Source organism: Diabrotica undecimpunctata, chromosome 4, assembly GCF_040954645.1.
Source record: "Diabrotica undecimpunctata isolate CICGRU chromosome 4, icDiaUnde3, whole genome shotgun sequence".
Taxonomy (NCBI): Eukaryota; Metazoa; Arthropoda; class Insecta; order Coleoptera; family Chrysomelidae; genus Diabrotica; species Diabrotica undecimpunctata.
The window spans coordinates 160,376,871-160,395,697 of NC_092806.1; the positions used below are offsets into that span (position 1 = coordinate 160,376,871).

At 32.8% G+C, this 18,827-nt stretch overlaps 1 protein-coding gene across 2 annotated transcripts; it reads left to right on the top strand.

Annotated features, from left to right (window-relative positions):
• The first annotated feature begins 8,085 nt into the window (after positions 1 to 8,085).
• LOC140440362 (uncharacterized) lies at positions 8,086 to 18,276 on the top strand. Of its 2 annotated transcripts, XM_072530817.1 has the most exons (3): positions 8,086 to 8,406; positions 11,474 to 11,740; positions 16,733 to 18,276. In XM_072530817.1, the coding sequence occupies exons 1-3, from the start codon at positions 8,166 to 8,168 to the stop codon at positions 17,884 to 17,886; spliced, it is 1,662 nt and encodes a 553-aa protein (XP_072386918.1). In that variant the 5' UTR covers positions 8,086 to 8,165; the 3' UTR covers positions 17,887 to 18,276. The 2 variants fall into 2 exon arrangements, with proteins under 2 accessions (XP_072386918.1, XP_072386919.1); XM_072530818.1 differs by lacking the exon at positions 11,474 to 11,740.
• The last annotated feature ends 551 nt before the right edge of the window (positions 18,277 to 18,827 follow it).

Here is an 18,827-nt window from a genome sequence, read left to right on the forward strand (position 1 = left end):
GTTATAAACCCATGCCTTTCTCAAATAGAACGCTGTTCCCACTGTTAAATTTGGCACTGGCATTGCCTGTTGTAGGTCAAAGCTGATAACTATTGCATTTCCCGTGGCTTTAGCCTCTTCTGTGTCCTTTTTCATTAGATCCTGCATGGCCTGGGCACGTCTTTGATGTAACTCCAAATCAATTTTCAGTGTCTTTGCAATTTCTATGTCAGCTTCATTACTAATTTTCACATTCATTGAATCACATACTTTACAAGTATCGCTCTTAGGTAACTTAAAGCCTATATTAAATTCTGAGCAGAATATGCGCCTATATTTGTCTTGGGTTACTGCCACAAAATTATTTTGGCGGCACCACTAAGATAATAATCATGATATAAACTGGAAATTGAAATATCGGAATCTAGGTAGACTTTTGTTGGGTTTTTTTGTCTGCTGTAATGGCTTGTGTATTTTGGTATCAAATTAATATGATGTCTAACATACTCAGTGTTCTTCTGGTATTTTCTTGTTGTTGTTGTCATGCTTACCTCTTTCATCTGACTTTGGAGTAGACGCACCATCTTTATTTTGGTGAACCAGTCTTTCAATACGTTTTTTTGAAATGCCGTGTATGGCAAGAAACTCTTTCTTACAAATTTCAATTTCATCTCCATTTACTTTGACTCTATATTTAACTGATACATTTCTGGACGAATGAATTCCTTTTGTTTTCTTTGGGTAACTTCTCTTCTTTGGAATTACTGTCATAGTTGAGAAGAGGTAAATATTTTGCTTGTCATAATTACCCAGGTTCCAAAAGGCATTAAATATATCATTTTCCTTACCTGCCAAAAGCTGTCTACACTGTTTTGTGCAACCGCAAGGCGCACCTAATTTTTTTGGTTCTATTTTCTTCCCTTTTGTATTTATATATTCGTGAACTAGATTTCTTTTAGTCTTGCGCTTAATTTTTTTATGCCGTTGGGTATTCTTGTGTCTCCATCTAGAAGGCGCCTTCTTTTCTGGAGTTGGCAAGACACCTCGAGAAGTCTGTGGGGTAAAAACCTCTTCATTCTCCTACAATAAAATAGGTATTTTACTAAAAAGGGATAAGCCACAAAAAACCTTTAGAACAGGATAAGCCACAAAAAACCTTTAGAAAAATCCTAATGTTTTTAGGTTCGAAAAATGTAACATAAGGGGACAAGCCACATATTTAATAAACTTACCATTTTTAAGTTGATATTTTCCGAATCGCTGCTATTTCCATTTCCGGACACTGTATAGTCTTTGTCATCTTCGCTTTCATTTAAAAATGGATCTTGGTCACTGTGATCAGAATCAAACTCAGAAAAGTCTATTTTCCGTTAACATGCACGGGAATGTTCCGCCGCCATGTTGATTGCTACTATGTTGCTACTGTGGCTTGTCTCGTTATGTTGAAAAATAAAGTAATGGTGACACAACGGGACTTAACTACAGCGGCGCCATCTATAAGAAAAAAGCTGAAATTTTCTCTTCGGGACATTTACGGTCTTAAAGTGGGCGATTTCTACTTTAACTCAATTTTGATGAAATTGTGGCTTGCTCCCTTCTGGTCCCAAGGTCTTCAATTGTTCAAGCTGAATATTAATTGTTTTTAAAATACACATTAGATAAAAATGTAAAAATTACTTGAATTTAGTTCTCTTTGTCATCGTGTGGCTTGGAATTAGCTAACTCTGGTTAAAAAAAAAAGATCGAAATTTTTTTCGCAGATATCTGCTTTTAAGACATAGGTATGTAGGATGTAAGTTAAATGTTATTAGAATTTCACGTAGAATAATAATACAAAAACAAATCACTTAAACTAAACTGTATTGAAGAAAAAAAGCACATTTAAAATATTTTGTAAACGATAAATTTAAAACTAGCGTCCTTATCGTACCTTGATTGTGATTAGACTCTTCGTCTTTTGCCCGCAACTACCTGCAGCCCCTCTCGAGGGGTGTAAGATGAAGATCGGGTATAACTCAACTAAAAGTGTATTATACGGGGTTGCTCGAAAATTTTAACATTTAAGCCGCCTCTCTTGAACGCCTGCAGGGGTTCAACAAGTAATAGAGTTGAGTTAAAAGTTTCTTTCACTGTTTGTTTCACTGAAGCTTAAGTCACTGATCAGTGGGTAGGATGCACACCTTTGTCACTGGTCGCTTGAAACAACCTCTATTATTTTTAATTGTCACTGCACGAACTATTCCGTCACTACCCTCATGTAATTGAGTCACTCTACCCAGACACCATCTTAAGGCATGCCAAAAGCAAGCCATTTAACTTGGATGGCATCCCAAAAATTGTTCCTTTAAACAGATAGGTCCCAACAGTTTTACAAGCCAAGATCTTCAGGTTTACTATCAGAATGTGCGTGGTTTGAATTCCAAAGTAATTGATTTTTACTCTAGTGTTAGTGAATGTGAATTTGATGTCATTGCTCTAACTGAGACTTGGCTCAACTCTGATGTTATTAGTTCGGAATTGTTTAATGATGACTATCAGGTTTTTAGAAAAGATCGAAAGTTCGATGTAGTTAATAAATCGACTGGTGGAGGTGTACTGTTGGCACTTAAGTCAAATTTTGAGTGTGTTGTTGTTGATGTCTCAACATTTGATTTACATTTTCCACTAGTTGATTTGTTGGTTGTTGAGTGTCGCATAGGAAATAAAAAGTTTTATGTTTCAGTATTATATATTCCTGATAAATTAAAGTTGAAAGATTTTGAATATTTTTTTGAAATGTTAGAGCAACTTGAATTATTTAATGACACTGTTATTCTCCTGGGCGACCTTAACATTCCAAAGTATATTGATCAAAACAGATCTGATGTGAAGACATCGGCAGTGCTAGACTTCATGTGTTTGTTTAATTTAAATCAGTATAATCAGGTGGGAAATAATTTAAATCGATTGTTAGACTTAGTTATATCATCAGATACATGTCATGTAAGTCGCGATAATGCACCACTTGTACAAGAAGATTTACATCATCCAGCATTAATGATAAATATTAATGATTTTCAGAAAAAGGAAACCAGTTTTGTGGCTCATTCTAAAACTAAAAGATATAATTTTAAAAAAGCAAATTTTCCTTTACTGTACTCAGAATTTCTTAATTGTGACTGGAATTTTTTAGATATTATGTCTGATGATGTAAATACAGTCCTAGAATTATTTTATGCTAAGATATATGAATTATTTGATATGTGTGTACCAATTTACAAAAATTATAAACATCAATATCCTACATGGTACAATGCGGAAATAATTAGAATGATAAAGTTGAAATCAAAAAATATCACAAATTATAAGAAAACAGGTAATATACTTTATATGCATGAATTTAAAAGGTTGCGAAAAATAATTAAACAAATGATTAAAGCTCAATATAACGTTTATCTTGAAAAAATTCAGAATAGTATTTCTAACGAATCTAATAATTTCTGGGCATATGTTCATGCAAAGAATAAAACTTCTAGAATCCCAGGTGAAATGTGTTACAACGGCGATACATTTAATAATCCTCGCGATATAATCCATGCTTTTAAGATGTTTTTTGAAAAAGTTTATTTACCTGTCGACAACAATGTATTAAATAATCAAGAATGTAGTGATATCTACTTACCCACTATTAATTTTAACGAATTTCAAGAAAACGAAATTTTAGTAGCCTTTAAAAGAATTAAAAATAAAATGACGTCCGGACCCGATAATATTCCAGCATTTTTAGTGAAAGATTGTTCTCGGGTATTTGTAAAGCCACTTCAAAAAATTTTTAACTTATCAATAAAAACGGGAACTTATCCCGAGTTATGGAAAAATGCGAAAATATGCCCTGTATTCAAAAACGGATCGAAATCTGATGTATCCAATTACAGACCGGTATCTTTGTTATCCAATTTTTCAAAGGTTTTCGAAGTAACTCTATATAACCGTATTTACCCTTCTGTTAGGGGATGGATATCACCTTATCAACATGGCTTTATAGATAAACGTTCTACTGTATCAAACTTGGCTGTAATAACTCAATATATTTCATATGTTTTGGATGTACAAGGTCAAGTAGATGTGATATATACTGATTTTTCTAAAGCGTTTGATAAGGTTGATCACAAATACCTTCTCTTTAAATTATCAAATTTGGGATTTGCTGGAAACATTCTAAAGTTACTGGAAAGCTATTTAATAGGTAGGAACCAATTTGTATCCTATAATGGTTTCATATCAGAATTAATCTGTACTACATCCGGTGTTCCACAGGGATCAAATTTAGGTCCATTGTTGTTCCTATTATATATCAATGATTTATTTTTAGATATTAATAACAGAAAATTGTGTTTTGCGGATGATCTTAAAATATACTGTGAAATTAAAACAATTGCTAACTGTATAGATTTACAGACCGATCTAAATTATATAGATACTTGGTGTGTAAAAAACAAACTTTTTCTTAATGTCAATAAGTGTAAAGTAGTAAGTTACTCTAGAAGAGAAAATAAGGTTGATTTTAATTATGTAATTCAGGGGTCAGATCTTGAAAAATGTAATAGCATTAAAGATTTAGGAGTTATATTTGATTCAAAATTAACCTTTAACAACCATATTGAGCAGAAAGTATCCGATGCTATGAAAATGTACGGTTTTATCATCAGAAACTGTAGAAATTTTAGCGATATAAGACCGATTAAACTGCTGTATCTATCGCTGGTGCGAACAAAACTAGAATATTGCAGCTTAATTTGGTATCCCATTTATAAATGTTATATGCAACAGATTGAAAAGGTACAACGGAAACTTTTAAAATATTTAACTTTTAAGATTGATGGAGTATATCCTGTCCATGGTTATGATTACGATTTGTTATGTAACAGGTTTAATATTGTAAGTTTAGAGTTAAGAAGAATTATATTTTCGGTTTCATTTTTATATAAGTTGTTACACAACTGTATTGACTGCAGTGATATATTAGGTCAAATTAGATTTAATGTGCCAAGAATTACTTCCAGGTCGATTATAGTGTTTACTTGTCCACGTGCGAGAACAAATATGTTACTGAAGTCACCCATTTATATTATGTGCAATAATTATAACAAAATATGCAACCATTGTGATATTTTCTCATGCTCAATTAATCATCTGGTTGATACCGCACTGGTTTATGGAGTACATTAGATTGTTAATTTTTTTGTGTATTTTTTTTTATTTCTTATATACGTAGTGATTTGTTTAATTATATTGTTCTCACTCTTTATTTTGTTTTTCACCTACTTATTTTTTGCACTTATTTTTTTACTTGATATTTTTGTATCACCTACTAATGATTGTATACTATTTAAAAATGTATCTTAAATTTTTACCCTAGAAATGGAAAACTGTTGGGTAATAAAGCTATTATTTATTTATTTATTTATTTATTTATTTAAGGGTTTAGTTCCATCTTCTTTCACCCTCACTAGATTTCCAATTCTGAGAAGACTGTTGAAATATTTTTTCCACTTAACTCGCTGCTAGAGGGATGAAAGGTATTCAAGTTCATTTTTTGCGTCAACGTAGGTACTACCATTGTCCGAAAGGATGGAAGAGAAATAAAACGTTTTAGCGTGACTAGAAAACTTTCCGTGGTCAAGCTGCTCACGACTTCTAAATATATGGCCTTAGTTGCTAAACAGATGAATAGAGCTAGCTATCTAACGCTTGATAGTTTTATAATTTCGGGTGTGTCGATCCTTTAGCAAAAAAGGTCCTGCATAATCAAATCCACAGTTGTAGAATGGCCTAGAGGGAACAAAGACGTGACGAGGGTTCCCATAAGATAGGTTTCTAATTTAGGAGCCACCCTACAACAGATAATACAATCGCGAACCACTTGACGTCCATTAATGGGCGAAAATTTTTCACGAATGGAAGCTAATAGTAATTGAGGACCGCAATGATTAAGATAAGATGCTCATTTCGTACAAGAATAGTATTAAAGTGGTGTTTAGAATCAAGGACAATGGGATGTTTTTTATCGTAACAAAAATCGGAATTATGCAGTCTTCCGCCAACGCGGAGCATATTATCCTTATCGATAAACGGATTGAGGGTAAGTAGTTTACTTTTAGAGTCAACGTTACCATGTCTTTTCAAATCGTCATAAAATGTTTCATTTTGTACTAGTCGAATAATATATTTTAAATCATTATCTATTTCCTCGCAAAAAAGGTTGTCCAAGCTCCTTCGTTTAGGAGAAAATTTACAATTACAGTATACTCCCTCTATAACGAACACGGTTATTACGAGGTTTCGCTTATAACGAGATACATTAGATGTCCCGTGAAATTTCTATTGAACTATAACCGTCTGTAGCGAGGCAAATTTGGTTATAACGAAAGATATATTATAAATAAGATCCAAAAACATGTTTTTTGGTAAGTGTTTTTTACGTTTTTAGTCGAGTCGTGGCTATAAATAAATACCTTTTCAAACAGCCCCTCAATAAACTTAACTGCAGCCCGCAATAAACTTCTTTACAATGAATAAATACAACTGTTTCACATCTTTAGAAAATATATGATAGAATGATACTGGACCATTTAAAGCAGTTAAAAATAACAGAGTTCTTAAAATTGCAGAAGCAATAGTTTGTTATCCTTGAAAATACAATTTATACATTATGTAGTTGGAAAAAAAATTAAGTACATCTTTTTTGTTCTAACGTATATCATTCATAATAAAAGTAAACAACTCTTTTATGTTTTAATATATTTCATTGACAATAAAAGTAAATAACTTTTTTTCAAAAACGCCATTCAAACAATATTTATTAGCATCTTATATTGCTCCGAATGACTTCACTATAGGAAGTTAATGGTTTAGAAAACTACAGATTCATATGTATGCACAGTATTATGATTGTCTGATATAACGAGATCGGCTTATAACGAGGTAATTAGTCTGTCATTTTAGTTCTCGTTATAGAGGGAGTCTACTGTATTTATAAAGCGTAATACATATTCTTTGATAATACATAAGCGATAATGCGTTGTAGTTTTACAAATGAGGATATTTTAGTGATGATGTCCAATTTCATGTGAACTCTTGAGATAAGGGCTGATACTGATCGAAGCTCAGGGAGTTCAGAAGGTTCGAATGTTCTATTAGGCCAATGGGTTTCTGGTTTAGCTGGCCATGATGTACCATGAAACTACATTTCAGAACTGATAAGTGATGTAGGAGAAATTCCCCTTGATAAAAGATCTGCGGGATTCTCAAGTGTATTTACGTAACGCCATGTGTGAGATTCGGTCAAAGTTTGAATTTGAGAAACTCTATTTGCCACAAACGTCTTTAACAAACTCCATCTAATTTACGAAGTATATACTCCATCTAATTTACTTACCGTTTCACGTCATTATCATTGACAGAGATCGAAGTTGACATAGTTGCCAAAGTATAAAAAAATCCTGAATCCATTTTAAATCAAATAGGTCACATAATTACCATTATATAAGTATTACCATATCTTTACGACTATTTAAATTCTTACGTGACATTTTTGAAATATAACACACTAATTTTGTTCTAAAAAGAACAGATTTTATGAAATAGGTAAAAATATAAAACAAGAGGTATTCACTTTAAAATTCAAAATAATAAAGTACAAAAAGTGTCAACACCGCAACTGTCAAATAAGTGTTACCAATTTATGCCAAAATATCACCTTCGTTCGATTACAGTTACAGTGCGTTCCGAACAAATGTTCTTCATAAAATCGTTTTATAATGCATTTATACAAATTAAATCAAACATATTATTGTGTATTTCTGTAAGTTAACATTAATAGAAACCTTTAAATATAATTTCTACGCGTATATAATAAAATATGTCTAGTGGCTGTAATGCCAGTGTACTCGGCAAAGTGATTCGAAAAAAAAAAACACACCTACCGCCTAAATATTTCGTGTTGGTATCATGTGACCTCACGGACTATGACGCGGATGACGTGTAACGGTAAGTAAATTAGATGAAGTATATAAGGTGATTTGTGAAGCTTACGTTAAATGTCAAATATAAGTTTGGTTATGAGTTATGATGATTGATGGTTGCCCTAAACAAACTAATCATTCATAAAAATTATTATCTGTATACATAAAATCTAGTTTAAGAAAATGGAAATGGAAGTAAAACAAGAAAGTAGTGGGGCAATGTGTAAAGTAGAGATAGAGTCTAATGAGTTGGATGATGCTCTTTTGGGAAGCTTTAAATCTGAAATCCATGAGGAATCTAATAGGCAAAGTACACATAACACATATGATTATTTGGACTTAAATAAATGTTCCACAAATACTGAAATAGAGCAACATGGAAATAAACTTAACCCATTTGAAGAAGATCAAAAAACTGAAAAAGGTTAGTAACAATATATTTAAGTCCTCCCATATTAATTTACAAGAATAAATAGGAATAACTATTTTACCAGCTAATATAATTTTTTTTTAAAGGTTAAAATACGTTTATTGACGTTTCAATTTCCACTTCGGAAATCATTCTCAAAATACAAACATTAGTAAATTAAACAAATTTTGTTTTTTGTTACTTAGTGAAAAATTCTTCTAATAATTTAATTTTATCTGACTCGTCTATATTGACAATTCAGACATACATTATACATTTTAAAGTAGACGGATATTCTCAAGTTAAAGTTGATTTCATGTAATTGAAAGAACTATCTTATACGTAAAGTCGTCCCAGGAACGCAACTCAACAATATTGGCAATATCATTTTAAAGTCGTCTACTTTAAAATGTATAATGTATGTCTGAATTGTCAATATAGATGAGTCAGATAAAATTAAATTATTAGAAGAATTTTTCACTAAGTACCAAAAAACAAAATTTGTTTAATTTACTAATGTTTGTATTTTGAGAACGATTTCCGACGTGGAAATTGAAACGTCAATAAACGTATTTTAACCTTTAAAAAAAATAATATAATTTTGATCTGAAATACACTTTCAGGGCACAAGAGAATATTACAAATTTTGTTAAATGATATGTTGTTAAAAAAAAAAATATGAACCACAGAAAAAGACAAATCTGATTTACAATATATGTGCTAAAAAATGTCAGCAACATTAGTTTATCATCTTTGGCTCTACAACCCTGTGTGCGTCTTGCCTGTTCAAGAATTAGTCTCCATTCCCCCCTATCTTTCGCCCTGGCTTTCCAATTTCTGACCCCTAGATTCCTCAAGTCATCTTCAACTTGAGTTTTAAATCTAGATCTTGGCCTGCCTCTCCTCCTGTTTCCTACTGGCTCTTGATATAATATCTGTCTTTGGGGGTCTCCAGTGTCTATTCTTTCAAGGTGTCCTAGCCACCTTAGTCTATTAATTTTAATAGACCGGACGATGTTGCATTTTTCATGGCATTGATAAAACTCAAAATTGTAGCACCTGTGCCATATCCCGCTTTCTTGTACTCCTCCGTATATGTACCTAAGTATTCTTCTTTCAAAGCAGCCTAACAGTTCTTCGTCGCTTTTTACCATAGTCCATGTCTCTGACACATATGTCAGGGCAGGTTTAATAAGAGTTTCATATATTAGTATCTTGGTTTTTCTGCTAATTATGTGTGATGTTAAGAACTGCTTTAGTCCAAAGTAAGCTCTGTTCGCTAGGTATATTCTTCTCTTAATTTTTACGCTTACTAGGTTGCTGTTATTTAGTTGTGTTTCAAGATATATAAACTCCGAATGTGTGTGCTTCTGTCACCAGATCTTGTGGTGCCGCTATTTGTGTGCTGTTTGTGACCTTCATATATTTTGTTTTGGATATGTTGACCTGCAGTCCCATTGTCTTCAATGTCATCTGTGTAGGCCAATATCTGTACACTTCTATTGATGATCGTACCTCTGGTTGTTATGCCCGATTTCTCTGTTTTGTTCCTTGACTTTGCACTCAACTTTCGAAAGAGTTGCCTTTACCAATGTTATTAGATGCGACGGAATATCTAGTTCTGTCTACACTGTCATAAGCACTTTTAAAATCTATGAAAAGGTGGTGGGTCTCAATTCCATATTCATATGTCTTTTCTCTTTTCTAAGGTTTGTCTGAGAAGGAAAATCTGATCAATTGTTGACCTTTCTTTTCGGAATTCTTATTGGTATTTGCCTATTTTTTCTTCAGTATATACTAGTAAATGATCATAAAGTATATAAGCCAGTACTTTGTAAGCCATATTTAAGAGGGTAATGCCTCGATAGTTGTCACATATTAGTGGATCCCCTTTCTTGTGAATATCTCCCCTGTCTGGGAGTTTTCCTTCTCTCCAAATGGATGCAACAAGTTTTATTATGTATTTCAGCAACATTAGTTACAGATTATAAATAGTCCACCAAGTGTTTAAGAATTTATATACCAATATAATTATATTTACTTTTATGTTTTATTGAAAAATATAAAAGAACTATCCTGCAATATTGAATATATTTTATTTTATCTGTTATGATACTTTGTAGAGGCCGGGTTGTACTTCTTAGCCATTGTTATCAAGTATATTATTTTATATTTTGAGGACAATTCTGGTACATTCCACAAATCCTATCAAGTGCGTCATTCTTTTAATTCCGGTTAAAAAAGTTACTAGGAAGTTCCACTATCATTGTGGCACCTCTGTGTGTGCATGACAGTCTTTAGGCCACAATATTGAATGTGTTGAGATATGCATTAAAAGTCAATAGAGCTGATTATTGTCACTGTATGCTGTTAGATTGGGCCAACTAAGCATTTTGGCATGCATCAGGACCTCTTGACAATGTTAATAATTGCTATTGGCAGTTGTAGTGAAAGTGACCATATATCATTGTTTTCAACACAGATAAATATGTAACACCTGCAGACAATCACTCTCTTCAGTCTCAGAGCACAGCTTGCCCACAGTCTGGCCACCTTCCATTATAGGGCTTTACACCCTGGATGACTCCCTTTTGGGACTATGCTCTTTGTAGCAAGTGCTACAATGCTACATCCTTTTCATTTCTCATCATGGGCTTATAGCCTCGAGAAACAGACTCCTTTTGCTGTGTTCTGGTTATCTACAACAATTAGTGTGTTTTATTACTACCTACCCTTCGTCAGTGGAATAATGGACAATGGCTTGATGCTGGTATTCTCATTGGAGTACGTAAACTTCACAATATTTAATTCTATTTCCAACCACGTCAACCTGGACCACATTATGTTGGATTAATCCTGTTGATGGAATTTTAAAGCACCCTCGAGGAGGAAAATTGGCATTATTTTTAAATGTTACACCAACGACTTGGTGATACTATTACACATATAGAAGACATAAATATAGATTTCTAAAACATATTTATATCATTTACTACTTATGCTACTATACTGAATAATTTGATTATTCCATTACTTTTTCCTTATACTCAAATATTTATATCATAGTTGGTTTGTATTTTAGATTATATCCAAGATGAACAAAAAATGGAAAATATGGAGACACTAATTATTGGAGATTCATCTTACAAAGAAATTTATATGAATCAACACTCTGAAGGAAAAACATTAAATAAAACGATGAAAACTGCGACTGGACAAAGACCCTACAAGTGCGAAATTTGTTTTAAACAGTTTTCTTACAAATGTTTTTTAAAAACACATTTGAGAGTACATTCTGGGAAAAAACCTTACAAATGTGAAATTTGTTTTAAGCAATTTAGTCATGCAGGTAATTTGAAAACGCATATTAGAGTGCACACTGGAGAAAAATCTTACAAGTGTGAAATTTGTTTTAAGCAGTTTTCTCAGGCAGTTTCTTTGAAAACACATTTGAGAACACATACTGGGGAAAAACCGTACAAGTGCGAAATTTGCTTAAAACAGTTTAATGATGCAAGTACTTTGAAAACACATTTCAGAGTACACACTGGAGAAAAATCTTATAAGTGTGAAATTTGTTTTAAGCAGTTTAATCATACAAGTAACTTTAAAAAACATTTGAGAACTCATACTGGAGAAAAACCTTACAAGTGTGAAATTTGTTTAAAGCAGTTTACTACATCAACCGAATTGAAACAGCATTTAACAACACACACTGGAGAAAAACGTTATAAGTGTGAAATTTGTTTTAAGCAATTTAGTCAAGCAGGTAATTTAAAAACGCATATGAGAGTGCACACTGGAGAAAAATCTTACAAGTGTGAAATTTGTTTGAAGCAGTTTTCTAGCAAAAATAGTTTGAAAATACATTTGAAAGTGCACAGTGCAGAAAACCAAATGTGATTTGTTTTAAGCAGTTTTCTTACAAATGTTTTTTAAAAACGCATTTGAGAGTACATTCTGGGAAAAAACCTTACAAGTGTGAAATTTGTTTAAAACAATTTGCTGCATCAGGTACATTAAAAACACATTTGAGAGTGCATACTGGGGAAAAACCTTACACATGTGAAATTTGTTTAAAACAGTTTATTACTAGAAGTAGTTGGAATAACATTTGATGACACATACTGGAGAAAAACCTTCTTCTTTGGGTACCGTGCCCAAGTTTTAGGCGTGGGTAGCTTCCATGTGCTAATGATATCTAATAATCTGCTGATAAGCCAGTCCATTGACGAAGGTTTCGGAGCCATGAGTATTTTTTTCTACCAATTCCTCTTCTTCCGTCGATCTTTCTTTTGAGTATCAACTGCATTATCCTGTATCTGCTTTCTCTCATTATATGCCCCAGATATTCGAGTTTTCTCTTATCATCTTTATTAAGTCACCTTCACCTTGATCTACTCTGTTCAAGACTTCTCTGTTTGAAATGTGTTGAACCCATGATATTCTGAGCATTCTACGATATAACCACATCTCGAAGGCTTCTAATTTGTTCATCATGTTAACCTTCATAATCCAGGTTTCACATCCATACAGTAATACAGGATACACATAAAATTTTAGGAACTTAATTCTCAGATGTAAGTTCAGCAGAGAATTGCTCAGAATAGATCTAAGTTTCATAAATGCTCCTCTTGCAATTTCTATACGAGTTTTAATTTCTTCATCCGGATTTAGTGTCTCGTTTATCCAACATCCTAGATATTTAAAATGGTTAACTTTGTTATCGGTTCGCCTGTATAGCGCCTAGGTCTTGGTTACTAACCACAAGTAACTTTGTCTTTGTTGTATTTACTTAGTCCGTTATTAGAGCATTCTCTAGTAACTCGATCTATAAGAAATTTGCCATGATTCCGGTGTCATCTGCATATCTGATGTTATTCTCCCCCGATTCGAACTCCACATTGCCCTTCCAAGGCTTTGTTAAAAATTATTTCTGAGTAAATGTTAAACAAAGTTGGGGATAACACACAACCCTGTCTGACACCTCTTTGAATACAAATTTTGTCTGTTTCTTTGCCGTCTACCAGAATAGAAGCTTCTTGATCTACTTCTGCTATCTTAAACTTTATATGGTAAATGCGTATAAGAGTACTCACTTAATATTAAAATCGCGACATTTTTTTATTTTTACGAAAATGGACTATTTAAAATTCCTCACATTGTTAATCAACCATTTAAAAATATGTTTTAGAATAGTTTTAAACCATGTTTGTATTCAAATAAGAAATATTTAATTTTGTTTGCGAAACTGCTATATACACAAATTTGCATAAGAGTACGCATCTATGAGTACGCACATTACTGAAGTGTACAAAAATATTAAGACATTCCAAAAATCAAACTTTATTTTATAAAAGAAATATGAAAAGTATGTTTTAGAACTCATTTTCATTTCACCTTTAAATCCATTGCTACTCCTCACAGTTAAAACAAATGAAGTCTCCTGTTACGTAAGTCGTACAAGATTCGAGCCACCAATTCTTGCATTGAAAGCACATGATCCAGTCTTCAAAAGAATTTGAATATAATTCATTACATCCTGGGCACGGTACATCAGGATCATTTTCTTTATTCCCTTTTTGAACTTTGCGCAATGATTTACTACAACTAGGCACTAATTTTCTTTTTATTCGTTCCGTCTTCTTTTTTTGTTCTACTTTGGTTTTTTCCAAATTCTCAATTCTTTTGTATATGGGCTACTGGAAAGTATTTCGGTCTTTTGAGATTTTGTTTTGTGTCGATTAGGCTTTTCTTTAATTTAGGGTAATGGTAAAATCTCTGCCGCTGACACTGATATATTTAAGCTATTAGTGCTAGCTTGTGATGGTATTAATACACCATCTTCGCATTCGATATCATGATTAGCCACATCAAGAGGCGGTGTAACGCGAAAAGAGATTAGATCATCTTCATTCTCAGGCTGCTTTGAAGGAGGTATTACTTCAGATGGTATTGGAAGCTGAAGTCCATTATTTTCTTCTTCTACACGGACTCCATTTGATGTATTATCTACTACCGCTCTTACTGGATTGTCCAAAGGTACGTCGGTAACATAGGAGGGGGCAAAATACATGTCATGAAACTGATCAGGGTTAAACGGATATATTCCCGATGCTTTAAAAGAATTTTTGGCCTTCTGAATACTGCTACAGAACCATAAGCAGTACTACATAATCCAGCAACTTGAAATTGTGTAATTACTTTACCTCGATTAAGTACTTACCATCCATTTGTCACATTCCCTACTGTAGGTATTTTTTAAAGGACCAAAAAAACCAATATCCAGTGGCTCTAGTTTATGGCTTGAATGAGGCGGTAGAGATAAAAGATCGATGTGATTCTCTCGGCAATATTTTATAGCTTGCAGGTCACGATGAGAGCTGTGATTGTCGAGAATAAAAAGAACTTTGTTTTCAGCACTGCGTTTGGCAAATTTATTAAAATCGATTAACCACTTACAAAAAAGATCCGTGTTGATATATCCAGATTCAGAAATTAATTTCAGAGTTTCACATGGTGCATTTAAAAACAGCTCTTCATTCTTTTTCTGGGGAATATGAGTGCTGGAGGAATATAGTTACCTGTGGAGTTCATACAACATACAGCCGTTACAAGTTGTCCACGATCTGCACTAGCTACCTTCCCTACAAGTTTCTTTCTCTTGCTCGCTAATATCTTGGGTAACTTATTAGGCACGCTTGATAAACCCGATTCATCCATGTTATATATTGAACTTGGAGAGTATCGCCTTAGTTCATAAAGATTTTTAAGGTTATCGAACATTTCTCTGGCTGTCGAAGCGCAATTTTGTTAGACAAAATCCTCTTACCCATGACTCACCAGCCATTTGTAGATTTCTACTAAAACTGTGAGAAAGATTATTAGATTCAGCAAATTTATACGCTGCTATTTGCAAATTTTTTTTTGTAATTCCATAAAACATCTGATCTAATTCTCGTATCTGTTGTGCTAATTCGGCTTCTAGGTCGCTTGGAATATCGCTTTGTACATCTCCACACTTCCCATCTTTTTCTTAATGTGGCCTCAGGTATTCCCATATCATTCGCTACACTTCTTTTACTACATCCTGCTTCTAATTTTTGCTGTATTTCTCGTAAGTTTTCTTCAGTAAAAATTAACTTTCTATCGGTTTTTCGCTTGTACCGACTCATGAATTTAAAATCTGAAAATAAAAAGAAAACTTAAAACAAATAAAAAATTGTAGACTAATTTTCGAAACCAAATTCAAGAATTCCGCTTTAATCTGTGCCTTCTAAGAATTGCAAGGCAAAACAGACGTTGATAAAGATGTTAAGAGAGACATGGGGAATCTAAAAATTGCATTCCACAGCATATCTCCTCAACTAAGCAAAATTCTTAGCGAATTGGTTTCTAGTACTCGTACAGAGTATATCGAAATAAAAAGGAAAAGACAATTAAGATTTTATTTCACGTATAGGGAGCTTGCGCATCCGTTTATACGTATTTCGGCCCAATAGGCCCCATCAGAACGGCTTTCGCAAACGCTCTGAACGTGAAATAAATCTTTTCTGTCTTAGGAAGCAACTCTAACATGGCTTCGTATAGACGCAATGTAGCGACATCTGATAATAAAATCGTAGACTGATTTTCGAAACCAAATTCAAGAATTCCGCTTTAATCTGTGCCTTCTAAGAATTGCAAGGCAAAACAGACGTTGATAAAGATGTTAAGAGAGACGTGGGGAATCTAAAGAAATCTAAATCTTTTTGCGAAAGCCGTTCTGATGAGGCCTATTGGGCCGAAATACGTATAAACGGATGCGCAAGCTCCCCATACGTGAAATAAAATCTTAACTGTCTTTTCCTTTTTAAATAAAAAATTGTTAAGAGTACCCAACTGTGTATAAGAGTTCGCATTGCGTAATATTATATATCGGTAACTGCGTACGTACTCTTATACATATATGCATGTTGTCATTTTAAAGCGTTTATTACGAAAACAAATAGATTTAGGGCCCATTTTTTTTAAACGTAATCACTATTTCATATAAATGCAATCTAAAATTATTTTATATAAAACTGATGGTTCGCTTACCTCTCAATTGACTAAATTGTGAACACACAAAATTATAAATCTGAACGGCAACTATTTGCAGCGACCATATTGACAAAACTAGGACGATAATGCAGATTTCTGTTTATGACCGTGCAGTAGGAATGTATTTAGAATGCCTTCAAGTAAAAATTACTTTAATAGTTAAATACGTGCTCTTATACACACTTACGCTCTAATTTGATTATTGCATTAATTTTCCCTTATACTCAAAAATATTTATATCATGTGGTTCGTATTTTAGGTTATATCCAAGATGAACAAAAAATGGAAAATATGGAGAAACTAATTATTGGAGATTCATCTTACGAAGGAAATTATATGAGTCAACACTCTGAAGGAAAAACATTAAATAAAACGATGAAAATTGCGGCGAGACAAAGACCATACAAGTGCGAAATTTGTTTTAAACAGTTTTCGTACAAATGTTTTTTGAAAACACATTTGAGAGTACATTCTGGGAAAAATCTTTACAAATGTGAAATTTGTTTTAAGCAATTTAATGAAACAAGTAATTTGAAAAAACATTTGAGAGTGCACACTGGAGAAAAATCTTATGAGTGTGAAATTTGTTTTAAGCAGTTTTCTCAGGCAAGTTCATTAAAAACACACTTAAGAGTGCACACTGGAGAAAAATCTTATGAGTGTGAAATTTGTTTTAAGCAGTTTTCTCAGGCAGGTTCATTAAAAACACACTTAAGAGTGCACACTGGAGAAAAATCTTATGAGTGTGAAATTTGTTTTAAGCAATTTGCTCAAGCAAGTAATTTGAAAAAACATTTGAGAGTGCACACTGGAGAAAAATCTTATGAGTGTGAAATTTGTTTTAAGAAGTTTTTTCATTCGTGTTCATTAAAAACACACTTAAGAGTGCACACTGGAGAAAAATCTTGTGAGTGTGAAATTTGTTTTAAGAAGTTTTCTCATTCGTGTTCATTAAAAACACACTTAAGAGTGCACACTGGAGAAAAATCTTATGAGTGTGAAATTTGTTTTAAGCAATTTGCTCAAGCAGGTAATTTGAAAAGACATTTGAGAGTGCACACTGGAGAAAAATCTTATGAGTGTGAAATTTGTTTTAAGCAGTTTTCTCAGGCAGGTTCATTAAAAGCACACTTAAGAGTGCACACTGGAGAAAAATCTTATGAGTGTGAAATTTGTTTTAAGCAATTTGCTCAAGCAGGTAATTTGAAAAAACATTTGAGAGTGCACACTGGAGAAAAATCTTATGAGTGTGAAATTTGTTTTAAGAAGTTTTCTCAGGCAGGTTCATTAAAAAGACACTTAAGAGTGCACACTGGAGAAAAATCTTATGAGTGTGAAATTTGTTTTAAGCAATTTAATCAAACAAGTAATTTGAAAACGCATATGAGAGTGCACACTGGAGAAAAATCTTAATGAGTGTGAAATTTGTTTTAAGAAGTTTTCTCAGGCAGGTTCATTAAAAAGACACTTAAGAGTGCACACTGGAGAAAAATCTTATGAGTGTGAAATTTGTTTTAAGCAATTTAATCAAACAAGTAATTTGAAAACGCATATGAGAGTGCACACTGGAGAAAAATCTTATGAGTGTGAAATTTGTTTTAAGAAGTTTTCTCAGGCAGGTTCTTTAAAAACACACTTAAGAGTGCACACTGGAGAAAAATCTTATGAGTGTGAAATTTGTTTTAAGCAGTTTTCTAGTAAAAATATTTTGAAAGTGCACAGTGAAGAAAACCAAATGTGAAATTTAAGCAGTTTTCTTTTCCAGTATTTAATATGAAACAAATAAATTTGATTTTCTTGTGATTTTACGTTTTGTATTTGTGTATTCTGTTAATTATTTTAGTTTTATTCATTTTATGCCAAAGTTCTTTTAAGAACACTGTTAAAATTAAAAACTGTAAAAGTGAGGAAATAATTGCAAAATAAAAAAGTAGATATACGTAAATTAGTGTTATTTAATATTATAGCATGGGGTTTAAGAGCAAATTATCCGGACGGGCTGGTAATAGTCAAAGTCGAGAAATAATTGCTAATGTGTTAGCCTTTATGAAAAAGGAATCTGAAGAAGGTGGTACAATCCTCATCATCGCATAAAAGAGCGTGTAGCAGCAGCGACAGGTGTTTCCGAAAGTACAATTTACAGATTCTCAGAATTTATTTACAAACAAGTTTTAATGATTTTTATTTATTTTTTTGTGACATAATTTAGGTTTACCAAATAATTAAAGTTATTGATTTGCCAGAACAAAATTGTTATTAAAACAATAAGGTTCCATCCACACATATCATTGAAAATGAGTCATGTTATCTAAACACTCTTATCGACTAGAAATATGTACTGCGGCGGCGATTGC